Here is a 24777-nt window from a genome sequence, read left to right on the forward strand (position 1 = left end):
TTGAAGGCATCACCTCTCATTGTATAGGTAGGCAGCCTTGCATTAAGTTTTAATCTACTCTATCGATATAAATAATATGATCATCCAATAGTCAAGTTAATGTCTTTGATGTCAGTTAAGAAGCTTTTTATCACGGTTTGCACGCATCACGCCTCTGGTATGACTCTGTCTTGGGAGTGAATTGCTATTTAACTTTTTATTCACAACCTTGAGATGTTTTCACTTTACAGAAGTGGCCTCAAGAAACATATAAAAGGGTTGATAGGCCTCATAATTTAACCGATACACTTCGACCCTTTTCTTTTCTCAAGCTAGGATTCCAACGCGACACTCGAACCGTTTGCTATCCTCCAACCACGATACTCAAGATGGGTGTACAGTTAACGATTGTCGTCGCTGTAATCTCTGTGTTGCTTCAGGTGATGGGCATCTACGCCCAACCCTTTCTCAAATATGCAATCATGGATCCAAAGATGCATGTATTATTGATGCTTGCCCGGTGTCCGTCCCCCATGCTCTCTGAGCTGATGATGCTGGATAACCCAGTTCCAGCTATACCCTCTGACATGGGACTGACCGCCCGTATCTTATACCACTTATTCCACAAGCAATGCTTCATCCTCTATCTGCAAACGCTAGCCATTCGTCTCACGGTTAATGGAATCCTGGCATTGCAGAAGAGGAGCTGGTCGCCATTTGTCAATACAAGCCGATCATTAGACAAGATGACGCGAATGCAAATTGCAAAAGCTGTTGTTTACGACGAAGCTATCCTCTGGGCCTTGTCTGCTTGTCGTACAGCTGATCGCGCATACGCATATAGTGCTGGGAGTGCTTGGAAAGACAGAGTTCAAGTTCATCTTGAGGCAAGCATGGAACAAGACAATAATAACAAGGCACGATAGCAGATGAAAGGCCAACGAATCAACAAAAAGATGCTCCAACTCCACAGAAGAAAATACCTTTTATTTTCACATTTGAAGCCTCTTGGCGGCTGGAATTGTGATGAAAGTATATATTAGACGGAGATATCCTTAGAAGCCAACACGTTCTAGTCTTACATCCAAGAGAAGAGGTTGGATGATCTAGTCAAGCTTATTCAGCCCTGCACTATAATGCAGATAAATTTAGACAGAATCTGACCTAAGTCCTCATCCACTGGCATTGCCCGTCTTATGACCATGGAATCCTCCGCGTCTTAGTTAGACTATGCGCTTGATGCGAATCCGCAGTGAAGGCCACCGTAGCCCTGAATCCTCCGTTGCTAGGTAATCATGGGCAGCGATCGCGTTGATGGTTTAGTAAGAGTATTCAAGTATCAAGGAAAATTGAGGGCCCCAGTAAGATGTTGACAAAATGAGTCGGCGTGAGGTAGGAAACAAGCTGCAACACCAGAGATTGAAGGCGGTGGTATTCGACAGCGAGATCCATCGTTGTTCGGGAGAACTTCATTAACCTGGCGACCGACATCACGGCAAATTTGTCATATTGTCTGCAGCTCAGAGACTACAACCTGACTACCCCCGCTCGTCCTTCTTGTGTCCAAAGCTCGGAGAATAATTCTCTCGTCCCACTTCCCCCTTTGTTTGGCTCAAGTCTGACTTCTCATAGAATCGACTGAAAGCTAGTTTTCACATTAGCATTGTTCCCAGCCATCAGAGCACACGAGGATGGGTTTGACCTGGATCGCATAATTCTCACTTGTCATCCAATCTTCTCCTTTACGTATCGGATGCCTCATATGCTGTTATCAAGCCGCTGACCAGATAAGTTGGAGGCAACAGGAGTAGCAATCATTTCTCACAACTTGTCCCCCAGGCTTTCCTACCCATTCTAAAGGCTACGAAGGCGACAGATCCGACGGAAAGAATCCCCAGAAACTGGATTAAGCATTTCCTGTGGGACAGATAGTACCAGTAGCGAGCCATGTAGGTAAGGTGAGATGGAGCAGGCAGAGGAGACTTGTAGCCGAGGGTATGACGAAACTTTGGAGCTCCCTCTAGAAATAGGATGAAAGAAAGCACTCTTGAATAGTCCATCCTCAGATCAAAGAAGCTTCAAAGGTGGGTGGTGTATTTTCGGTGAGGAGTGATGGCAGGTAGATGTGTCTATTGCGAAGGAGAGCCTAGCAACGGGGAAGTGAAGTATGAAGCCAGAAGTATCGAAGGGCATCCGAAGTATTGTCTGATGAAATTTAACACAGATGCGAGGACATTGACTTGTAAATCATATCCCAAAAGCTTAACCTCGCAAGATCAGAGTTTCGAAAGCTTATCTTGCACCCCTCGGTACACAAACATTGCGTGTCTTCATTCACAAACATAACTCAAAAGGAGAGAAAGTATAAATCACCGTGTCACGTCCTGAGTGGCTGGCTATCCTCATGAAGTAGACTGCACCCTAAGCTATAGAGCTATGATTGGGGCTCAATAAAGCGTCTCTCCTCGTTCGAGGTTACCTATGGTTCCGTGGCCAATGACCATACTCTGGTATAGAGAAGAAAGCGCCACGATGCACTATGAGACGCACTGCGAGAGCTGTAGCCATGGACCTGAAGTGGCAGAAAATACAACGCAGACACACTCGTAGACTGATGGAGCTTCACCCCGTTAACTGAGCAAAAGCCCCAAATCGCTTGGATAATGGTCTCATCAGGTGCCATGCAGAGAGACCAGAATTCAAACCAGCAGCTTTGCAGATATCTTATCAGACGAAAAATCGAGATCTGAGCCTGAATAGATTACGTAGCAGTCCAGACCACCGTACGAAATGCGGCCTCGTTATACTCAATACCACCCCTAATTACTGCCAGGTCGCCACCTCGAGTTAGTGCAACATCTCCCTTTGCCAAGGTACAAATAATGTCTTTCTTTCCAGCAAACCAGTCGTACGGAATGAAAAAGTGCTCAAAGACTTCTATCGAAGGGTCATCTCCACGCTGCGTAATCGCCAACCCGCTGGCGCTGAGATCAACGGAGCATACCCAACAAGACTGGTTCAGGAATATGAGTTTGCTTGAGTCATCAACTCCTATGACATGAGCAATGTTGACTTCGAATTGAGTCACACGTGAACAAGGTACAGCGGCCGGGTTCGACGGCTTGACAATATCTCCCTTGTCGTCATCAGTGGTAGATTGATCAAGCGTCGCCAGAGCATATGGTTGCTTCCTTTGTAAGAAGCTAGTGTCGCTGCCTTTGACGGAAAGACGGTCTAAGTCGATGATAGCAATTCTGCTGATTTTTGTGGAACTTCTTGGATGCGCCAAATGGAGCATGATTCTGTGTTCTTGACCAAGTGAATACAAGGTCGCATTTGTAAGTTCTACCGTCTGGTCGTCTAATGAAAATGTCATTGAAGAGACTTCAGTCATGTCGCGCCAGTTGTAGGCGCATACTCTGACATTGTCTACGCAGATCAGATGTTGGGAGGATTGCGGATGAGGGAACCATTTCCGGGTGCCTGGTATTTGCGGATATGTACGCTCCATCTCATTTTTGCCGTTATTCAAGTCGAACAAATGATCAGACTCGCGAGTTGACACCAGGAATTTAGCCGCGGCTTCTCCTATTGAGACGTCTGTGATTGCCTTCCCAGAGTCGAGGCGGGTCTTGAAGTGTACTGCTGGATCAGTGAGCCAGCCTTTGTCCGCTGACCTCTGGATTCTGTACAAAAAGATCCGGTTGGAAACGTCGACGCTAAGGAGAGAATCTCTCTCTTCAATCCAAGTCAACAGACGAACTGGGGATTTGTGCTTGTAAAGAATCCCCAAGCTTGCTGCTGTTTTTCGCTCATACAGCACGACTGACCCATCATCCTTCCCACAAAAGATTACTGCGGACGTGTGATGGACCGCGATAGAAGTGACCTTGGCTTTCGCCTCCATGGAAACCGTCTCAATCAATGTCGCAGAAGTAAGCCCACTGCTGTCATCACTCAGGGACTCCCGCAGCAGTGCTTCAGGTTTCCAGGCAGTGCACTGACTCCCTCGTATATCGGCAAGCAGCATACTGTCCTTGGAGAAAGCGAGTTGCTTGATATAGGAGTTGGTTGACTTGGCCCGATAGAGGAGTTTGAACGTATCAAATTCGTAAACATGGATGATTCCATTTGCACAGCCTGCTGCAAGAAAACGCCCATTGGAGCTTGGGGAGAGGGTTTGGCAATTGGCACGAAAGCACTCCAGCTGCCGGTCGGTGCAAGGGTCAAGGAGGGCGAGATCACCGTCGAGATATGCGACTGCAAGAAGGCCTATGTCAGGATTGGGGTTAAAAGCAAGCGCTACGACGACATGCGTGGATGTCTCTCCACTTGAGAGCTTCTTTCCGCAGCTACCGGCATAAGTGTCCTCTTCCATATCCCATAGTATGATGGGCTGACCGTTGTAAGCGACAGCAAGCATGCCATGACTGGTTGAGAGAGTTAGTGCGCATGGAACCCCCTGTAGAGGTATTCGGTTCGTCTCTGGTGTATTGGCATCGCCCCATGGCCTCCGCACCGACTCGGGCTGGACGTCAAGACCCAGATTCCAACTATATATGCAGTTGTTGCGACTTGCAATAAAGAGCGTATCTCCATCAAATTCCATCCCCAGCGGACGTGGGGGGCTAACGAGGGTGTGGACCACTTGCCCGGTTCTGAGGTCCCAGATCTTGGTCGTCTTGATACCACAGGTTGCCATGAAGTCGGATTGAGTCTTGAAGGCAATGAAGTTAACAGCTTCGTCATGCTCCAGGGCCTTGTACTCCTGATAGGATGCAACATAATACAGTACGACAGTCCCTGAGCTAAGTGCGATGGCCAGGAACCCGTCTCCATAGCGCAAGGCCCTTGGTTGACCCTTACGAAAATCGATGCACAACATTCTATCATCCCATTGCTCATTACACGCACCAAGGACTGCGAGCCTCTGATTTGAGCCCCCGGCTTTATGTATCATTGACTCAGTGGGACAGAATGGAGGTATCAATGAGTATATTGCTGATGGTGATACCGTGAGGGCATTAGCAAACATGGCAGGAATCCGAGCCAAATCCATGCTCCATTGTCGTAGTGCCCGCATCTGAGGATCTAGTGGTGAGCGCTCAACGATACATCGATTCATGTAGGCTTTGAGATGTTTGGAGGCACGGATGAGTTGAGTGAGATTCTGGGAGTGGGCAATCGTTTCGATCCAAGTGAGTACATTGGATTTCAGGAACTGTGTGATAAGCTGGAATGTCCCTGCCGCCAATGGATCAGCCTTTGAAAGGTGGTATGGGTATGCTGTGTATGCATAGATGGCGAAATCTTGTCTTGTTGGTAAATTTGCTGAAGAACGGCGGCGCCTGTTCCTTGGAGGCTTCATTTCATCTCCCACGAGGTAACTCAGACACACCTCCGCCATTCGAGTGTGAGCTTGAGTTACGTCGATGGAGAACTCAGACTCTAATCCACCAGCTATTAGGAATTCTCTGGCAGTTTCATGCACCATATTGACTCTCCCCTGCTTGTCTACGATCACCAACTGACCGCAGAGCGTTGCGATACTCTCCTCCAAGTTTGGGAACGAATCGTGGATATCCAAGGTCAGAGCGCCATCAAGTTCACCAATCGTCATTGGTCGCACCGCACATGCTGCCCACATCAGGATGGTTTTGGCCAGCTCCTTTCCTCGAGTGACTTGTGACATGTAGTCGAGAGTCCGCTTGTATAGTGACTTCATGCCACTGGGAACATCTTCAAGGATCTGGTGGATTTCCTTTCTACTGTGGCAGCGTTGAAGTTCCTCGATGACCAAAATAGTCCACAAGAAAGACCCTCTAGATTTATCTAAAATCTTCTCGGCCAATGCGCCTCGATCCTCAGGTCTCGCGATTGCTAAGGCTTGGCTCCGACTTTCAATCAAAAGTCTGAGATCTGATTGTGTATCCATTATCGATACTGGAAGAACCTGGACCATGTTTGGTGGGATGGCCATGAAACCTTGATCTAACTCGACCGTATCTCGACTTGTAACTAGAATCCGCAGTGGTATGGACTCGTCCATGTTGGGAAGAATGGCCTTCAAAAGGACCAGGGGGTTTGAGCACTCATCCAAGGCATCGATGATCCAGTATTGCCGAGTCATTGTAGCCCTAAAGATACCAGAAAGAAACAAGATCCTCCAGAGTGTACGTTCGTCGACGCCATCGAAAGAAATACCGTCCGCCTGCATCTTTAGGATGGCATCACTGGCTTCAGCGTTCAAGGTCGCCATCTGGAAGGCCAGACGTCGGAGGCAACGACCCAGGTTGGCCTTGGACCTGTCTCCATGTTTGAAGAAGAAGTAGCTGCAAGCCTGACCGGACTCCCTGAGCTGATCGACAACGTAACCGGCCAGGACGGATTTCCCAGTTGCAGGCCTGCCTTTGATCCATAACGTACTGCCATTTCCTTCTTCGCCGTCCCTCCATTTGATGTAGTTGTCTTTGTGCGAAATCCACTCGCACGATCCGCGCATCCGAGCTTCGCAAACGTTTGCTAGATCATCGTCCAACATATCGGAAACTTGGAGGTAATCCTTGAGTGCCTTGATCTTCTCATGCCTCTTCTCCGGAATTGCCGTAGTAATTTTGCTCACTGTTGAGGCAAGTGAGTCTCGTAGGAGTATATAATTGGAATCTTGAGGTGTGTCAAACTTGCATATTGAACGATGGTCAGCAGTCATTGGTATTTGCTTCTCTCCACGGTATCCAAGGACGGCTGACTCAGGATCGACAATAAGTGAGCTGAAATATTTCATATTCTGTGTTTCATAAAACGACCAGAGCTCCAGGTCAGCTGAGAAGTGACGAAATTCGTCATTGATCACTTGGACTGCTTCAGAGTTCGGCTCCAGATCGCCAACATAAGTACGATCGTACGCGATCTTGAGCAGGTTCTTGAGCATCTTTGCTGAGTTGGCACCACGATGTGGCGTAGCGAGGAAATAGAACGCGGCGAAGCGTCCAGCCAGCGCTTTGTGTTCTGCATCTTGTTTCGCCAAGATGTATGCCTTCTTCATTACCAGGCCACCCATACTGTGACCGATAACGACGATGTAAGTCTTGGAATTAGCAATGCACGGCGCGATGCTAATCGCACCCAGGAATGACTTGCCAATGTGATGAACATTCAAGCAGTCCTCCTTTCCCTTCAAATAGTACGAGTCGTATCCGTAGCTATGAATACGGACATTTCTGAATGCTGGATCCTGGGAGAGCCAGTCCTCAGGCCAGAAGTGAGACCGGTCTGCGGACGACTTGCTCCATGTCTTTCTTGAATTGCCGCCCAAGCCATGAACAAAGATGAGGTCGATCTCGGGCTCTGTTGGGCAATACAGAAGACTTAGCCCGAGGGGTCCTTTTTCGACCTTTGATTGCTCGTCCAATGTTGTTGACGTCTTGGACTGCGGTTTTGACAGAGGAAACAGGCTCCTCAGGCCCTTGGTCGAGTCGCGACTGCTTGTGGAGTTGCTGGGATGCAGGTCAGGCTTTGAGCGCCGCTGCTTTCGAAAGAACTAACTGCCATAGTTAGCAATCGGACCGGATTGGATTGCAGCTTCTTTAGCTGTTTAGGAGTGAGAGTTAACCATTGTAGCCCATGGAACTTGATGTACCTCAGTGCGTGGGGCGTTAACTTTCGTTATTCGGACTGATCCAAAGTGTCGCCGCTCTGTCCATCAGTACGATACTCTAAAATGATAATTTCTAACAGACTTCTATCCAATGTCAATCATAAAAATGCCCAGCATCTCGCGCTCAAGTCAAGTCGTCAGGCTTCCCCGCGAACGACCAACCACCAATCAGCTGATGTCCATAGCCGCCTGATGTTACCTGTCACAGAACCAACAGCCCAAAGATCAAGACACAAACCCATGTTTATCTTCAAAAATCACGCATTAGATGTGTAAAGAGTGAACACATTGAATTGTACCTCATTAGTTCATTGAAAAGATTATTTAGTTTGTTGCCTACTTTTCACTTGCCATGGCTTCTGAGACCAATCCGACGTTCGAGGTTGGCGACCATGAGGCTTTCATGGAGTTTGCCCTCACTCAAGCCAAAAAGTCGCCGCCAGCTGGCAACAAATTCTGCGTCGGGGCCGTACTCGTCGACGCGGCCAAAGGCAAGGTCCTATCGACAGGCTACTCGCTTGAATATCCGAGAGACTACAAAGGAGATCCGGGCACCACGCACGCAGAGCAGTGTTGTTTTATCAAGATCGCCGACGAGCACAACCTTCCCGAGGAACGCATACATGAAGTTCTTCCACCAGATACCGTGCTGTACACAACCATGGAGCCATGCAACGAGAGACTAAGCGGGAACATGACTTGCGCGACCAGGATATTGAGACTCAAGGGCGCTATCAAGACTGTGTATGTGGGGATCAGGGAACCAGGAACGTTTATTGCAAACAATGACGGACAGGAAAGACTCGAGGCAAACGGTGTCAAGGTCGTGTATCCCGTCGAACATTGGCATGACAGGATCACCGAGATCTCAATGGCAGGACACTGAAAGACTTAAATTGGTTTCGCTAAGATAAAGAATGAGGCTGCTGGTGCACCGGAACGGCCCGTAAAAGCCGCTAGATTTTGATCAACTCTTCACTCATTATAGGCGAGCGTTCTAAACACATAAATGCATGGTATAAAGAGCTGCGGTCTCATTACATCCTCTCACAGAACTCCTGCTTCGTACTTAGTAGATAACCCTTCAAATGACTGGTAATAACCAGGAGTTCTTATTTTTGTACATTGCCAGATAAGATAAAGTTCGCAATAGTGACCGATAATGGATGCCGTTAGCCGCCGTCTATACTTAGTTTCGTGATAGGCGCTTACCGATTGGACCAGTCGACCTTGTCAGTGGGTGCAACCATGCGAACCAGGAACACTGTATAGGTATAATAAACCTACCCTCTCTCCAAGAACCTGGTTATGTTTAGCGATCTAGGCGATGGCCAGTTCGAATAAATCTGAAATGAATCACAACGATGCAAACGGCTTTGATTTCGGTTCGAGTAACACCGACATTGACCCAGCTGTATTGAGGGGTAAGTTAGAAGCCCTTGACGAAGTCGGATCGTCTCCATATTGACTGCTTTACAAGACCTACCAGGGGGATGCAAAGTCACATCCATTGAGACCCATGGGGTAAGCTTCTGGGCGAAGACGGGTCGAATCGATGTTTTGCTCGAAGATGGTACGCCTCAGTCCTTTTTCATAAAGGTCCTTTCGAAAGAAATAGGCATGAACATGACAAGGGGGGAGTTCCATTCGATGAGCGCGATATATGAAGTTATACCAGAATTTGTCCCAAAACCCATCGCTTGCGGCACCTATGAGACCATACCAGATACACACTTCTTCCTCTGCGAGTTTCGAGAAATGACGGAGGATATGCCCGATCCTGACGAGTTTGCCTCTCGTTTATCAACAATGCACCAGAAAAGCGTATCGCCTACTGGAAAGTTCGGCTTCCACATCACAACTTACGCAGGAAACCTACCCCAGTATGTGGCATGGGAAGATAGCTGGGAGACATTCTTCGCCAAGTCAATGAGACAGGCTCTGGACCTGGAGATCGCGGTGAAAGGAACTAGCGACGAGCTTGAGGTTCTTTCACAAGGGCTTTTCGAAAGGGTCATCCCGAGGCTCCTAAGGCCTCTCGAGAGTGACGGCCGGACAGTGGAACCTTCGTTGGTTCATGGTGACCTTTGGTATGCAAATGCAGGGATTGATGTCGAGAATGACCAACCTCTCGTTTTCGATGCATGCTGCTTCTTTGCGCATAACGAATGTACGTTCCCCGGGCTAACTATCCTCAAAAAAGACATTACTCCTGCTAACCAGCTCGAACTCATAGATGAGTTTGGCCAATGGCGACCAGCTTGTAATAGGTTTGGAGACGAGTACGTAGCTGCCTACAACACATTTGCCCAGATCTCAGCACCTGAAGAGGATTTTGAAGGTCGGCTAGATCTCTATAGACTGTGAGACCAGAAACCGATTTTCATCCTGGTCAACACAACTAATATCAGGCCAGGAGATTTGACACCCATGTATCAGCCCTTTTTGTTGATAATGAGACACTTAGAACACAGTGAGTTTATACTGAAACTGAGTTGTGTTTGACCGCTAATGGGTTCATAGGGTCCTTGATGTTATGAGAGATTTGGTTCAGAAATACGGTTAATGAACAGAAGCAGCCACGATTCCATGCTCTTCTTATCACATGAGTTTGGCCAAGATTTTGGCAGCTTCGTTTCGAAAGGAAAATAATCAGTCTGGCTGAATCCCTCGGAGCGACCTTTCCCTTCAAATAGCCCCCAAAAATGCAGTCGTGGTCCCTTACTGTGAGCCAGGATTGGTCAGAGTTGTGTATAAACCAAGCAGCCTTGCTCCAGATTCGCTCAAGAGAAAAGAGACAGATGGCGAACATACCCCATGGCCGGAAAAGAAGATGTGATAACTTGCCATGGATCCCTTTGAACTGCAAATAGGATGTTTGCTCTGGCCAATTGCATCTGGACTGTAAGCACAGTTGCTGCCTAGACTTTAAACCAGAGTGTCGAAAACTCAAACTTCACGTCAAATGATCAGGGAAATATGCTTATTTTATGGCGAGATGATACACATAGCGATGGGTCTTGCAAGTCAAAGGATCGTGCTGGAAGTTTGTCCGAGTAAATAGCGAGCTTCAGGAGACAAGAAAATTTAAGAGATTGATCATAAGTGATGAAAATATTTAAGGAACTTTAGGATAAACTCAGGTAAGTTTAGATCAAATTCAGCTAATTGGATGATAAACTTAGAAAGCTTTTAATTAGTTATTCTTTTGCTTCCAAACGAAGATCTCAAGCTTTTTCTTTATCCCTAAGGACAAGTAAGTTAAAATTCTAAATTCAGACAGGCGAAACTCGCAGTAAAAGCAAAGAGCCAAAATGCTCACAGACCCTGCGGACCTAAACTAATGAGGGTGATGATCATGCTGGACTGAACTGAAGAAGCAGGCTCGTCGGCGGGCTGATCTACCATGCAGACTGGGCCACTTTCTGTCCTCTGGTAGCTACTTGCTGCCCTCTGTGCCCTGATAGTTTTTCTAGCATTTATTCTTAAGAATCGAGTGCCCCTTTCTAAAGGTTGACTAGCTACGGGTAGATATTCCCGCTATCTGTAAGAACCACGGTCTTGCCCAGTCAGCAACAACACATGTCAATATGGGCCTTTGACTTGTAGTCACTACATTGGGTAGATGTGTCACATGGAGCTTCATCAACGCAATCCCAATCTAAGAAGAACATATTCCTCCTGATATGGTAGATTTATATCCCTATGGAATAGAATGGGTTGCCGGGCGTCTGACCCCCTTCTGAGTATCAGAACCTAAGAACACTTTCCGCTTACATGAAAACAGAGAAGCGGGATAAATCACTCGATTATCTGTCCTAGGGCGCACCTGAAATCTTGTATATACACATATGCCAGCAATTAACAGCATTCACAACCATACATGGCATTTTCACGATAGAGCAATCAACATTGTTCAGGAGCAAAGAAGAAAACTCTGGCGGTAGCTCCGCTACTCCCAGTTCCGAAGTTAACTTTATTGGTGATTTAGCTTTTTCTTTTAGTTTTGTTAACTGCATGATGAAACGTCAGTGGTATAAATAACCAATTTTTTCCCTTTTGGACTTCGCCTTTTTCCTTTTCAACTTCACTCTTTTCCCTTTTTCCCTTTCTCCTTCACACCGCAAATCCCAACATCAAAACCCCAAATCGTCAAGCTACGCCTACAATATCAGCTCACTACCGCTTATACCGAGATCCTCATTTCAAAAACAACAATGATGGTCGTAGTAGAGATATTTTGGTGCCTTATGGCTGTATGCTACGGCGTTTTCCTCCTAATTTGCGTCGGCGGCCCTCCACCAGCTGCTCCCAGCCATCTCAGCCGCATCCGCCGCCTCGAGTACTATCTATGTCACAGGATCTATAGACAGACGCTCCTGGGTTTGATTATACTTCAATTATTCGGAAACATGCTTGTCGCGATTGATCAGGGGCAATATTCATGCTGTATATTCTGGCCATCTCCGAGCCCAAGGCCATTTTTGGAGTTCTTGAGTGCGATGCTGCTGATTGCAGCTTTTGTTCTCTTCCTTATGGCATATGGAAGGCGCGGAGACCCAGAGGCTGAGGCTGCCGAGAAGATCGATCTCTATCTTACTTGTGTGCAGTATTATTGGTACTGAGTCTCATACAAGATGGCACTTTTGGGAGGTAGATGCCAACTCAAAACCGGTATCAACTTTGTGGGCGACAATATTTGATCAATTTGGGACACTGGAAACCCTGAGTATCGCGAAGTGGTCATAAGGAGTCTGATCTTCTTTTTCTCAAGTCATTTACACAATTCTTTTTTCCTCTTCATCACCTCAACACCACAAATCGACCGCACCAGCTCAACAACATACACCATAAAAACTATTACCAAGCTTCAACAATGGGGAGATGAGATATCTCTTCATGCTTCCATTCTTCTCTTTCTTTTCAGCTCAAATCGACTCGATTCATTCCCCATTATATAAACACACCAGCCAGCATAGACAGCTCTTCACTTCACCCTAACGAACTCTCATGAAATTTCAATTCAATATCCAGCAATTGGCAAACGAAAGTTGTATCCCGGCCTTGACGTTCAGAATCTACTCCACTTCTCCGAGGCGGATCCCCCGGAACTGCCGCTTGGTCGGAGGAAACAATGGATGGGTCTTCGGTACTTGGTTAGGCTTAGCTTGGATAGGAACGCCGGTGTTGTCAATCTAGTGCAACGATATCATGGCAGATACAGTCGCTGATAGAGCATTCTAATCAATAGAGCACTGTATAATTAATGAAATGGCAAATGCAAACAGTGTTTACTACCTGACGCACAAATATACCCACAAATCCTTGAACCAGGCAGATCTCGGGATGTTATTCCTTTTCCCGTTCCCATCCGCCATTTTCGCCGTCCCACCCCCAAAATCATGTGCTGCAGCATTCATAAACCATTATAGTAGATCAAAGAAAAGCCTGCAAATTCGCATTACTGCTAAACCTCAACAGGGCCCTGACTTCGCGTCTTACGTGCCGTTTTCCCAGCAACCGGGGCGGCCTTCTTGTCCTTCTTCGCAGCTTTCCCATTTTCGTGCTTACCGTTTGGTGCAGCATTCTCAGTGGCGGTCGGCTCGTCTGCAACATCTTCAACGCGAGCCTTCTTCTCGGCGCGCTCCTCCGACTCAGACTTCTCTGCCGCAGCGGGAGCGGATGCACCGTTAGTAGCGGCAGGGGGCTCCTCAGCCTTACGCTTTTCGCCTGCAGCCGCTTCGGCGACGTCGTTGACTTCAGGCTTACTGGCGCCGTTGATGCCTGCGGGCTTGTCGTCGGCAGCATTGCCAGTCATGGGGACATCCTTTGGGGCGGAGACAGCAGGGGCCGAGGTCGGTTGAGCATCAATGATGAACGCATTCTCGTCCTCGTTCTTTGGCGTTTCCTTCGGCTCTTCTTCGAGGTTGAGCACGGGTCGTGGAGTGCCGCCTGCGGGTGTCATGTTGTTGACGGGTGTCTCTGGCACAGACGCGACCTCGACGGGCTTCGGCGGGGCGCTGAGACCACCGGCTCCGTCAGTGGGCTTGGTCTCCTCCGGCTTGGCGGGCTCCGAAGGAGCTGTCGTGGTGTCCAAAGTGGGAGCGCCGGCCTCGGCCTCGGGGGCCGTGGGTTCAGGTGCGCCGACTAGGGCATGTCAGCTCAGAATTGTGTGTATAAGCGCAGTGGTGAGCCACGGAGGTCTCAACAGCCATCGCAAACATGTCAATTGCGAAGCGCTACATCAGACGCGATGGAAGCGAGGCCATTGAGATGGTTGGCGATGGAACGTACCTTTGTCTATAGCTGGAGCGATTCCGTCCGACATGATGATGACGTAACAATTGCTGTCGCAAGTTGACTCTAGCTTATAAGCGTGTGTTTGCGCGACACGGCGAAGTCAATAATGGATACGAGAGATATATGCGATAATTTCTGAGGCTACAAGAGTGAGGAAGCTTCACAATGTTGATGTAGGAAGGAGGTCAAGGTCGGGGAACGAGACACGAAGAAGGGGAGTGAGGTTGGCAATGGAAGGCACGAGGCAAGTCACGACGGTCGGTTCCACAAAGCCATGCCCATCCACAGCTACCTTGCCTAGAAACAGAAGCAGCATAGACAGAGAGAGAGAAGCCAGAAGCAAATTGGTAAGGCATGGGTAGCTCCGAGGCCGAGGCGGAGGGAGCACAAACAGCATCGAGGTTCCTCGCCCGCGAGAAACGAGTGACGAGATACTTGGACGGGATGAGCAAGGGAATTGGAAGAGGAGAACGCATAGCACGCATTGGGGCAAGGAAAAGCGCCCTTTCGTCACTCGACTGCGACTCTGTGGACTGTGAGGTTAGCCCAAGGAACACCCGTACTTGACGGTGTGAACTCTGTAGATCGGGACGGACTTGGTCGTCATCTCGGATTGGCTTTTGGTCTCTGGGTCAAGGATCCCAGTTCCTAGTCCTTTTTCCCAGCTGCGTTTGCGTTGTGGTGCGTCGCTTTGCGGGGAACAAGAGGGAGCTTTGGTGGGTCGAGAGCTCTTCGAAGGAACCACAAGCTTCAATTGTAAGCCACCGATCTGGAAAAAGAGGACTTGAAGGGTGGACCGCCGGAACCAGTGATACACAGGCTGGGCTTAGTACCGGTACTTGATTTTGCTGGAGAAGTGGACGCGAGGTTGGTGAAGAGGTAGAGAGGCTCTGTGTTCAGTACCAGACGGTAAATTTCTAACAATTTCTTGTTCAACAACGTTAAGCCGTGATAATATTGAACAATCGGTCGACGACCCAACAAAAAGACCTCGAGTGACCAGAAAACCTCTGCTGTTTCAAAAGCTGACCAACATGACGCAGAATTGACAATCTCAAGCCCTGCAACCTGCATGTCATGTCATGGTCCAAAATCATCCATCCATGTTAGCAGATCGGCATCAACCAAACCAAGGCTTGTACCTCGCCAGCCACACAAAGTCGTGCACAGCCACAGCCAACTCAGGGGCATCCATCGTGAGCTTAGTCACCCCTGTCCATCCCCAATCGCCAGCTTCAAGGTGTCCCCTTAGAGTGGCTTGACGCGAATAACGACGAGACATCCAACAACGCGATTACCCAAATTTCCCACGCTCTTTTTGTCGTTCGCGATCGAACTTTGATCTTTCTTCTCTTCAGGTCGCTCCTCATTTAATATCCTTCTTCGAAACGATACCCCCTTCTAATCGTCCGCCATGGCCGCAAAGACGAACAAGTACTCGGTTATCTTGCCAACCTACAATGAGCGCAAGAACCTGCCCATCATTACCTGGTTGTTGAACCGCACCTTTACTGAGAAGTCAGTACCATCTTGCACGCAGATTTAAAAGGCAAAAGCTAACCGAAATAGCAACCTCGATTGGGAACTCATCATCGTCGACGACGGCTCCCCCGACGGAACCCAAGAAGTTGCCCAGCAGCTTGTCAAGGTCTACTCCCCCCACGTTCTCCTCAAGCCCCGCGCTGGCAAACTCGGCCTCGGAACAGCCTACGTCCACGGTCTCAAGTTCGTCACCGGCAACTTTGTCATCATCATGGACGCCGACTTCTCGCACCACCCCAAGTTCATCCCCGAGATGGTCGCTCTCCAGGCCAAGGGCAACTACGACATCGTCACAGGTACTCGCTACGCTGGAAACGGTGGTGTTTTCGGTTGGGATCTCAAGCGCAAGTTTGTCAGCCGTGGCGCCAACTTGTTCGCCGATACTGTCCTCCGCCCTGGCGTGAGTGACCTGACTGGCAGCTTCCGACTTTACAAGCGTGCTGCGTTGGAGAAGGCTATTGCTAGCACTGAGAGCAAGGGTTACAGTTTCCAGATGGAGCTTATGGTGCGTGCGAAGGCTTTGGGATGCACCGTCGCTGAGGTTCCCATCTCTTTCGTCGATCGTCTGTATGGTGAGAGCAAGCTTGGTGGCGATGAGATTGTTCAGTATGCCCAGGGTGTCTTCAACCTGTGGCTCAAGGTCTAAGAATGGAATGACATGTACAAAAGGGACACATCTTGTTGGATGGGGGCGTTCGGGGAAGTATAGTACCGTTTAATATAATACCACGTTTCTTCATCAATTGAAGCCCTCTCCAACTGACCCAGGACATCTAACTCGCAGCCTGGATATCTACATATTACGACCTCCGGTGACCATGATGGTCTGACCTGTTACGTACGAGAACAATGGACTCGCCACAGCCAGAACAGCGCTCGCCGCCTCAGTCGCAGTACCAGCTCTCCTCAGCGGAATATCTGCATGGGCATTATCACCCGCCGCCTGTTTCTGCTTCGTTGGAATACCCAGTGCAATTTTCTCACCATCTGGTCCAGTAACGAACGCACCATCTTCTTTGGCCGCCGTCAATCTTGTGAGAATATGTCCAAAGGCAACAGTATTCGCTCTCACGCCAAAAGAAGGACCCCACTCCTTCGCAATTGTCTTTGTGAAGCCTGTGATGCCCGCTTTTGCAAGAGAGTAATTGAGTTGTCCCGCATTGCCGTGCACACCAGATGTGGATGAGATGTTGACGATGCAACGAGGAGCACCATCGCGTACACGGAAGTAAGGCGCTGCTGCGCGGACGAGAGTAAAAGGTGCAGTACAATGAAGAGCGAGAATGGTATCCCATTGCTTGTCTGTCATCTTGTGAATGACGCCATCCCAAGTATAGCCCGCGTTATTGACGATGATATTGATCTTTCCATCGCCAAAGTCTGCAGCTTTCTTAATAAGATCATTGATATACTCTGCCTTGAGAATATCTCCAGGCACAGCTATAGCCTGGCCGCCATTATTGTTAATATCATCAGCAACAGCCTTGCACTTTTCTATTTGAGCTAGAGTTAGACACCAGTGTTTTGTGAGCATAGGATAAGACCACTTACCCGCGTCGATATCTGCAACAACAACTTTCGCGCCCTCTTTGGCGAAGAGCCTAGCTGCTTCTGCACCGATTCCTTGGCCGCTGCCTGTGATGATAGCTACTTGGCCAGCGAGTAGGCCTTTGGGATAGTTGAGATGACCAGCGAGTTGACTAACACGGTCCGACATGTCGATTTATTGGGTAATGTTCTATTGGGTCATAAAGTAGATTATTGAAACAATAAGCAGGACCAGAAATCATGGACATTTCCCCAGATTCAGGTCCTTTAATGACCCTGAGGATCGACGAGATCGACGTATTTGAGCCGAGGTTCAACGGTATGTGGGGTAGCTCCGGACTTGATGGGGATAGCCTCAGGGAGCAAAAAAGCTTCTGACCTTGGTCTAGGCTGCCAAAAGTAGCCAGTCCAACAACCCACCAAACTAATACTAAGCTTGACTAAATAATTTTGTCACCCAAGATATAGATCCTGGGGGGTTTTTTTTTTGGCCTCCTGTAGATGTGATACATCATCTTGATCATAATTTATACCTAGGCTGAATTCCGGTATAACCTGTAAGGTACGGATGAACGACTTGCTTGGTTGCTGAGGTAAGAACAGCCATCAGTGACTGCTCTCATTATTGAAACCATTAGAGACATTCTTTTACAGTCAAGTTAAAGCATCTGTAGGGAAGGCTATGATACTATGCCCTCGTTATACTTCACGGCTTCCTGAATTTGCGCATTTTCTCAAAGACATTATCTTTCCGGAGTTCAGTATAGGAATAAGAAGACTTTGGCAGTCTCTGCCTCTTGAAACATCCTTCACACATTCATTTCTCGTTGACACTCCAATCTTTCCATCAAAACAACCGACTTCTATCGACTCGGAGCGTATTTCTCATGTCAACCAACTCAGGAAGCCACAGCCGCTTACTGGACTGTCCAGCTGAAGTTATCATGTGTATCCTGGACCATACGGAGCTTCACGCCTTGTTTTTCCTCTCACAGACTTGCAAAACTATGAAACGTCCAGCAAAGAGGGATTCCACACTCAACACCATGACCAAAGAAGACAACGATGACTTCTTACTTGGTCTCGCATACATACTGCCGGACCGATGTTTCTGCGGACAGTGCTGTGAGCTTCACAAGGTCAACCCTCAACATGTCACCCCGGCAATCTTCCCTTAGTGTCGGGATCCCGAGCTCAACCGTCGCTGCAGTTAAAGCAAATGGCGTTGTGATAAATGCAACGCATGACTACGGCTCATTCCGTTCACCTCTGGATGAGTCTTGGACGAGACACCGTCGGGTAGCGCAAGGAGCTTGGAACTCAAGCACGACGGACTTTTTTTTTCACTGAAAACGTCACGGGAGAGTTTGACGCTCTCTGAGCCCCTAATTGCACGAAAGAGGGCGAACAGCGGTCTTTGCACATTCCTAGATCCAATTCAACTTCAAGACATCGGCACAGCTGATGGATTTCAGAAAAGATGTACTAGATCGAAGCAGGACGCTGCATATACAACTACAGCTTAAAATCGCTGTTTGTCTTTTCCCAGCCTGCAGTCGATGCATCTAGGCCAGCGACCCGCTCTGTGAGCTTGAGTTTCAGGTTCTTGTGTCTCTCGGTACATAGCTCGTACATAGTCGATAGGTTAAACAAGAGAGTATGGGACGATAATCCAGAATCCACAAGGCCCTCCAATATTGCGCGTCCCTAAGAAAGTTTAGCACGCTGGTCACCACATGTGTCCACGATAAACATACCTCCTGTATCCGCCCGAGATACAACAAGCATACGGCTGTGTTGACGCCAACCATTTCGTCGTCCAAACTTTCCTTCAATTCCTTCCACGCTTCAAGGGCTGTCTCGTACTCTGCGTCAGCCATGTCACAGAGTGCCAAGATTAGCTTCTCGACGTTTTCATCGTTTTCCATTGCTTGACGTGCGCAGGACCTGGCGCTATCTACATCACCCAGGTGAAGCCACAGAAGTGCCTTGGTGAGTGCCATCTTACCATCGCCTCGATCTCGCAGGGTGCTGAGGTGATGCGCTGCGCCTGTGAGGTCTTCGAGCTCAATCAGAGCTCCAGCAACCTGTATACCAAGATCGTGAAGACGAGCTTTCCAGAGTTCTCTTGCGGAGTTATCGTGTTGAGCTGCTGCTTTGCTGATACGATCACGAGCTTCGCGGGCGAGGTCGTGGTAACTCATAACAGCTCGGCGATAATCGCCGAAGCCAAGTGACTGAAGACGTACATTAAGAACTCTAAGTTCCCAGGGTACCAGATGTTCTCCGGTAGTTTCGTCTACATACTTCCTGATGTCGTTGAGATCTTCCAAGGCTTTGACCTCCTGAGCAGCCAAGGGAGTCGCATCAATCAGGGTAAGACATGCCAGTCGAGTGTAAAGAAGTTCAAATATCCTTTTGGAATCTGTAGGATTAATTCCTCCACTGGCTCCAGAGCCTGTGAGTTCCTGGACAGCAGCAATAGCCGCTGCTCTGAAGTGACCGCTGGCAAGGAGCTCCTCAATGGGAGCCTCGGGATTGGGCTGCTTTTGTGGGTTACGAAATGCAACAGGAACGTTGAGAGGCGTCAGGGGGTGGTAAATCTCTGGTCTCAAAAGAAACGAAAAGTCTTTGGGTTTCGCCTCTCCAAGTTGTGAGACTGGGGTCGCTGTAGATGAGCGCGGATGTGGTGATGAGATTCTATTGCGATGCGTAGCCACTCGCTGAGGGGCCGGCTGCTGAGGTGACAGTAACGGGTCACTGTACACAAGGTGTCAATATTCCCAGATCCTTGGGCCCAACCCATATTTTTTTACTCACTCGTCAAGGTCGAGAGGTCCTTTCGTAGAGGATCTCGGTCGGGCTGAGACAGAGTTAGCTGTGTCGCACCGGTATCGCTGTTGTTAACGATGCTCATTTGGAGACATGAAATGCCCCGCACCGGGCAGCATCAACGTCGACCACGGAATCATTTTGAGGCGTACTCTTGGTGATGGACTTATTTCTGGAGTGCCCTTGACTCCCCGTTCTTTGCGGTTCACTCATGTCCTCGTATTTGATGAATTATCGATGTCCTTTGATGAAGGGAAGCTGTGAGCTTGCTGTATCAAGGGGTGTTCGGATAATCACCGGGAAATACATTCGAGCAACAGCAATTGACGACTTCACATTGTCAAGTTGTGAGAACTCAAATACAAACAACTCGGAAGTTAAATCACAAAAAGAGAAAATCTTGTAAGCCTAAACGAAATTATATAATTGTAGCAAGCCATTCAATCAGCGCTAGGCCTTACCCATTGCCAGCAAAACTGTCTATCTACTGAGTCCTTTCACAGACCTCCGAATCTCTGATCATTTGCCCATGGAAGACCAACCAAGCAATCCCTATCCCACAATGCTGCGATCACACGTGCTCTTATAAGCTTCCTTATTATCGCAGAAGCCAAAGAACGGAATCTTCTAGAAATCAGTGGTACTTGCGATTCTTGCACCCCTTGACACGCGAAGTAAATCCAACCTTGGTCCGGCCGAAACAGTACAAACAAAGACCTTTTGCTTTAACTTCGTTCGCGAGCGTGTGAACACGTTGTTCTTCGATCGCCACTGACAAAAATTAGTTTTGAGATAACGTGAATGGTACAAGACCCGCCCAGACAACTGTGGATGTCTTACAGCAAAGTCGAAGCCCAAGCATTTTGTCGGGCATGCTCGCGACGTGGCTCAAGTGAGAAGGTTGCATCTGCTTGACGAGTTTCTTGCTAAAAGTAAAGAAAGCATCAGGGTTTTGCATCCAGTAAGCAGCAGTTGTGAGTTGCCATGTCTCTTCAGGATCATCTGCCCATGCATACTTCGCAAACCAATACACCGAAGCAAAGATAAAGCGCGAGACCATATCGTATTTATCGACAAGAATTGAAATCCTCTGAATATCTTCTGGGTCACAGTCCTGTGTCGAAGGGTCCGACCCGTAAAGCACGAGGATGGTGTTGTCGAAAGCTAAAGGATCGTCATCGGGAAGTTCGAGAACCATCTCGGGGTCTTCAGGCTGACGACTGCGCAGGCGATTTCCTTCTTCAAAGTTTGGCCCAAACATTACTGCGAACACAGGCGATATCTCGCAGAGAAAGGCTGACGCAACCCTGAAGAGAGTTCTGTGCGGACCAACCGCGAGGATCAAGTCGCCTCCAGGTATCAAGTCTCGGACAAATCTGTGCTGAGCTACAGTCTCGGTGGCCTCTTCTGGGTTCGCCATGACTGGTTGGTCTGAAGTTAAGTCCGTTTGGGACCAGGCGTAACGGGCGCCTTGTAATGAGGAAGAGGAAGGGGTGTCTGTACTGCTTGTGGTAGCAAAATGGTCAACGGGGCACATATTTTTGGAGTCTGAAAGAGGAGAAAGCTGCTTGCAGAAGTGGTAAGCCAATGTCTAGCCAAACCAAGGCCATACTCTTATAATTGAGTGGACGCCCGGAGGAGAGTGATTCATGACCATCACCGACCTCATTGTCGTAGCATCACTTCCTTACATGCTCTGCGCTTCAGCCTCGCGACAAGGCAAAAACCGTGAAGATGTACAAGATTTTACATACGTTAAGCATCTTAAACAAGCTTAAACCAGTCAAACTTCAAATAAAAGTAAAGTTGCTTTTGACATAATTTTATTTCCCAGGATTCTGAAGAGTCTATTCTGAGGGCTATGGCCCGCCGTCCTGAAGTCTCTCACTCAACTTCAATGACCAAGGTAGTACCCAGCCAGCCTTTGACTCTGATGAACCTCTCGAGTTCTCTGTGACCATCTGTATATGGTAGCAGTAAACAAGTGTCCTTTCTTTTGACTTTCTGTCTTCATGATTCTCTGATAGTACTTTCTCATTGCGTCACTTCTGAGTTATATTGTACCAACTGGAGGATGTCTTCATGGCCCACATGAAAGAAGTGAGAATACCGCCCTTTCAGTGTCAGCGATCAACGTATCAAAGTACTTCTCGTTACTGTTGTTTGCCCTTTAGCGTTCTTAATGATAAAGTTCTGCGCAGATTTCTCTGGTTATTTATACTGTCTGTCCATTGACTCTGTCGGAAGCATACACGTTTTTCTCTTCTCGCGCCCGTACGTTCCCTTCTGCTCTTCCTTCTCTTACACAACCAACTGTCTTCTTAAAGCAACATCTTCCTTTCCCTAGCCCTGTGTTCGAGTCAATTCAGTCACCTGAGCAACAGGTACCACTCTTCCCCTTGCAACCTTATCCTAACAAAAGCCCTGCCGTTACCCAGTCACATTCCCAAGTCACATATACATCTCCCGGCATCTCTAAGCTATCACCATGCCAATCCCAACTCCGACTCCTGAATCCTCTATCACACGGCCAGACTCAAACCAGAGCATGCCAGACCGACAGGGTGTAAGCCTGGTTGGTGGTAGGGAACCTCTTGCTCACTCCTTTCGTTTTACTGACCATGCTTTAGGAAACTTTCCACACGAGCAAGAGATCATAAGCGACGGTAATCTTGTACTCATCATCGGAGCGGGTGAAAAAAGGGTGCGGATCACAGTTCAGGCTGCCCGCGTGTCTTCATCTGTTCTTTCAGACATGCTTGATGGAAGGAATATCACTGGCGCTGACAATACGGGCCGGGTTTTCGAGCTCAGGCTTCCTGACGATGATGCTACAGCGGCTCGAAATGCCTTTGGCAGCATCTATCCCGGCAATCCCCATGCGGACGATCTATCACCGGGAGAGATCTACGATGTGGTCATATTTGCCAGGAAGTATAAGATGATTCCTGAATTCAGGAAGGTTGCTTCAAATTGGTTCCGCCCCAGATATTGTGGCAGGCACTTTCATCCTGCGCATCGGTTCTTTGGTCTAGAAGACTGTTGGTACCTAATGATGGCAGCGTACTACATGGTTCTCCCTGACCTCCCAGATTTCCGTTTTGAATTCTCCAATCTCAGCGAACGACTAGTGAGGGACGAGAGGGCATATTATAACTGTCGCTTACATGTACGGGTGCCACACGCTCACGGTATTGAAGCCGATATATACTGTAAGATATTCTTCTTCCTCCACAATACATAACTGACTTGAATCGAACCCAGGGTCGATTCGCGACGCCAGGGGGGACTATGCTGAGGTCATGGCTCAGCACGGTCAATGTCGCTGTATGGGAAGCTCTGGGCCATATACCCAAACAATATTCGAATGGGATTATGGAAGGTTCTCCTTATGTCGGGGCTTGGCATAGGGAAGGTGAATTCTTTTGTTTCGGTGGTTTTCAAGGGAGCGATAAGTCGATGAGTACCAAACTCTTCACAGAGCCTACCCAGGCTAAAGAGGAAAGTTCAAAATGGGTCAAAATTTAGTTCTTTTTCTTCTTTCATTTCAACTTTAATTATCAAAAGTTTAGTCTTCTTGTTTCTAAAATGCGATTTTCTCTGGGGCACAGAATATTCTTAGTTGTTTTTACAATCTTCACGGTGAGCAATGTGCGGTTGAGAACATAGCCTGGCTTGGTGATGGCAATCACAGCCAAGTACACAGCGCAGATTAATACTGGTATAAAGCAAATAGTAATTTTCAATCAATCTACTCATTTACCAATGACCAACCATTTCATTTTCCCTTTCTGTCTTCCCAAAGACCGGCGCACTCGTCTCGATCTTCTCTTTTATCGACTGAGACCAATGTCCCGGTTCTCAAACGTAAAAATGACGATCATGGAGGCTACATTCCTTACGCTGTCGGGTGAAAGAGTCAGTTGCGCGGGAAAAGCAGAACAGGCACAGGCCTTTCTCGAGCTTGGTGGTCCCTTTCTGGCTCAAGTAGGTACTGCGCAGTTCTTCAATAGCCACTGAAATAAGTATTGTCAGTATCATATCCATACATGCAAGGGAAACGTATTTCTGACTTACTTCCAAGGCGCTGACCAGTATGCTTGTCATGAAAGCTGGCTACGAACTTAAGGAGGCTGTTCCTCGTCTTGAGCATGGCCATGCTTATGGAGAAGAATGCCCAATCGATCTTGAGGATATATGCGACGACCAATGCGTTCCAGGCATTTTCGGAAACTTCTGTCATGCGCACCTTGACGGCGGAGATGAGCCAGAAAGATGCAAAAATTTCGAGACGTTCAACCATTCCATACTTCTCCGCGAGAATTGCGATCACCTTGACTTCACTCATCGGGTACGTTTTGGTGCTTGGGTCTGAGCCGTAAAGGGTACGCAATACCTGCGCCATCGGCTGTTCCTTGTCCTCAGGAAGAAAGATCTCAACGGGGCCGTCAGTGTCGCATTTGTTTGCAAGTGCTTCTCCTTCCTTCATCGGAGCATTGAGCATAACTCGAAGAACAGGAGAGATGAGTTTGAGGAAGTGTGAAGACACCTGGATCTTGTGCTGACTTGGGCCAACCACCAGGATAACATCGCCGTCGGGAACGAGTTTGAAGACAGAACCTGCTACTTAAAAGGTTAGTCATTACGATATTTTGATGCAAGGAGACCAGTATAACATACAGGGAGAACCATCTTTGTCGGCGTTGAGGACTGGAAGTGAAGTGCCCATCTTGGCGGATGCGGCTGTTGAAGAAGATGGATGAAGATGGAGGAGAGAGAGAGAGAGAGAGAGAGAGATACCAAGTTTCTAGAAATTCTGGTTCTCCAGGCCCCCACCTCCTACTCAAGGCATAAGAAGAAGTTGGCTTAGTCTGGGAGCACTTGACAGTTGCCAGCAGCTGGCAGTGGATCAATGCCTG

General features: G+C 48.2%; 11 protein-coding genes across 11 annotated transcripts; 6 read left to right on the forward strand and 5 right to left on the reverse strand.

Annotated features, from left to right (window-relative positions):
- Positions 1-368: 368 nt before the first annotated feature.
- BKA55DRAFT_542223 (uncharacterized protein) lies at positions 369-905 on the forward strand (the record flags this gene model as incomplete). The annotated part of the gene is made up of 1 exon (XM_046190462.1): positions 369-905. One exon carries the CDS (start codon positions 369-371, stop codon positions 903-905), a length of 537 nt encoding a protein of 178 aa, XP_046046432.1.
- Positions 906-2740: 1835 nt separating this feature from the next.
- Positions 2741-7878, reverse strand: BKA55DRAFT_693163 (WD40-repeat-containing domain protein; the record flags this gene model as incomplete). Its single annotated transcript, XM_046199872.1, has 2 exons — positions 2741-7519; positions 7852-7878. The coding sequence occupies 2 exons, from the start codon at positions 7876-7878 to the stop codon at positions 2741-2743; spliced, it is 4806 nt and encodes a 1601-aa protein (XP_046046433.1).
- On the forward strand, positions 7799-8713 carry BKA55DRAFT_576026 (cytidine deaminase-like protein). The gene has a single exon (XM_046193450.1). It carries the CDS (start codon positions 7989-7991, stop codon positions 8520-8522), a length of 534 nt encoding a protein of 177 aa, XP_046046434.1. The 5' UTR covers positions 7799-7988; the 3' UTR covers positions 8523-8713.
- A 274-nt stretch (positions 8714-8987) lies between these two features.
- BKA55DRAFT_517810 (Fructosamine kinase-domain-containing protein) lies at positions 8988-10202 on the forward strand (the record flags this gene model as incomplete). The annotated part of the gene is made up of 4 exons (XM_046188214.1): positions 8988-9060; positions 9126-9806; positions 9873-9999; positions 10160-10202. The coding sequence occupies 4 exons, from the start codon at positions 8988-8990 to the stop codon at positions 10200-10202; spliced, it is 924 nt and encodes a 307-aa protein (XP_046046435.1).
- Positions 10203-11730: 1528 nt separating this feature from the next.
- BKA55DRAFT_107056 (uncharacterized protein) lies at positions 11731-12454 on the forward strand. Its single transcript, XM_046184705.1, has one exon. The coding sequence runs from the start codon at positions 11854-11856 to the stop codon at positions 12259-12261; it is 408 nt and encodes a 135-aa protein (XP_046046436.1). The 5' UTR covers positions 11731-11853; the 3' UTR covers positions 12262-12454.
- Positions 12455-12969: 515 nt separating this feature from the next.
- On the reverse strand, positions 12970-14127 carry BKA55DRAFT_107052 (uncharacterized protein). Its single transcript, XM_046184704.1, has 2 exons — positions 13931-14127; positions 12970-13783 (listed from the first exon to the last, which is right to left on the reverse strand). The coding sequence occupies exons 1-2, from the start codon at positions 13962-13964 to the stop codon at positions 13104-13106; spliced, it is 714 nt and encodes a 237-aa protein (XP_046046437.1). The 5' UTR covers positions 13965-14127; the 3' UTR covers positions 12970-13103.
- A 1223-nt stretch (positions 14128-15350) lies between these two features.
- BKA55DRAFT_518720 (nucleotide-diphospho-sugar transferase) lies at positions 15351-16124 on the forward strand (the record flags this gene model as incomplete). Its single annotated transcript, XM_046188291.1, has 2 exons — positions 15351-15454; positions 15506-16124. The coding sequence occupies 2 exons, from the start codon at positions 15351-15353 to the stop codon at positions 16122-16124; spliced, it is 723 nt and encodes a 240-aa protein (XP_046046438.1).
- A 147-nt stretch (positions 16125-16271) lies between these two features.
- Positions 16272-17195, reverse strand: BKA55DRAFT_542229 (uncharacterized protein; the record flags this gene model as incomplete). The annotated part of the gene is made up of 2 exons (XM_046190463.1): positions 16272-16972; positions 17030-17195. The coding sequence occupies 2 exons, from the start codon at positions 17193-17195 to the stop codon at positions 16272-16274; spliced, it is 867 nt and encodes a 288-aa protein (XP_046046439.1).
- Positions 17196-18541: 1346 nt separating this feature from the next.
- BKA55DRAFT_596310 (uncharacterized protein) lies at positions 18542-21951 on the reverse strand (the record flags this gene model as incomplete). The annotated part of the gene is made up of 8 exons (XM_046195927.1): positions 18542-18733; positions 18784-19285; positions 19334-19786; positions 19847-19889; positions 20528-20629; positions 20699-21422; positions 21752-21819; positions 21927-21951. The coding sequence occupies 8 exons, from the start codon at positions 21949-21951 to the stop codon at positions 18542-18544; spliced, it is 2109 nt and encodes a 702-aa protein (XP_046046440.1).
- A 303-nt stretch (positions 21952-22254) lies between these two features.
- Positions 22255-23268, forward strand: BKA55DRAFT_705786 (uncharacterized protein; the record flags this gene model as incomplete). The annotated part of the gene is made up of 3 exons (XM_046200675.1): positions 22255-22440; positions 22489-23070; positions 23123-23268. The coding sequence occupies exons 1-3, from the start codon at positions 22347-22349 to the stop codon at positions 23266-23268; spliced, it is 822 nt and encodes a 273-aa protein (XP_046046441.1). The 5' UTR covers positions 22255-22346.
- A 451-nt stretch (positions 23269-23719) lies between these two features.
- On the reverse strand, positions 23720-24587 carry BKA55DRAFT_542233 (uncharacterized protein; the record flags this gene model as incomplete). Its single annotated transcript, XM_046190464.1, has 3 exons — positions 23720-23874; positions 23936-24478; positions 24539-24587. 3 exons carry the CDS (start codon positions 24585-24587, stop codon positions 23720-23722), a joined length of 747 nt encoding a protein of 248 aa, XP_046046442.1.
- Between the last annotated feature and the right edge of the window lie 190 nt (positions 24588-24777).

This window comes from Fusarium redolens, assembly GCF_020744475.1.
Source record: "Fusarium redolens strain MPI-CAGE-AT-0023 chromosome Unknown BKA55scaffold_13, whole genome shotgun sequence".
Classification (NCBI taxonomy): domain Eukaryota; kingdom Fungi; phylum Ascomycota; class Sordariomycetes; order Hypocreales; family Nectriaceae; genus Fusarium; species Fusarium redolens.

Bases quoted from the DNA above. Each gene is read 5' to 3' on its own strand.
- BKA55DRAFT_576026 (XM_046193450.1), top strand. From the start codon at position 7,989: ATGGCTTCTGAGACCAATCCGACGTTCGAGGTTGGCGACCATGAGGCT.
- BKA55DRAFT_107056 (XM_046184705.1), top strand. From the start codon at position 11,854: ATGATGGTCGTAGTAGAGATATTTTGGTGCCTTATGGCTGTATGCTAC.
- BKA55DRAFT_107052 (XM_046184704.1), bottom strand. From the start codon at position 13,964: ATGTCGGACGGAATCGCTCCAGCTATAGACAAAG. The intron at 13,784-13,930 runs GTACGTTCCATC...GACATGCCCTAG, and splicing joins CGCTCCAGCTATAGACAAAG to TCGGCGCACCTGAACCCACG.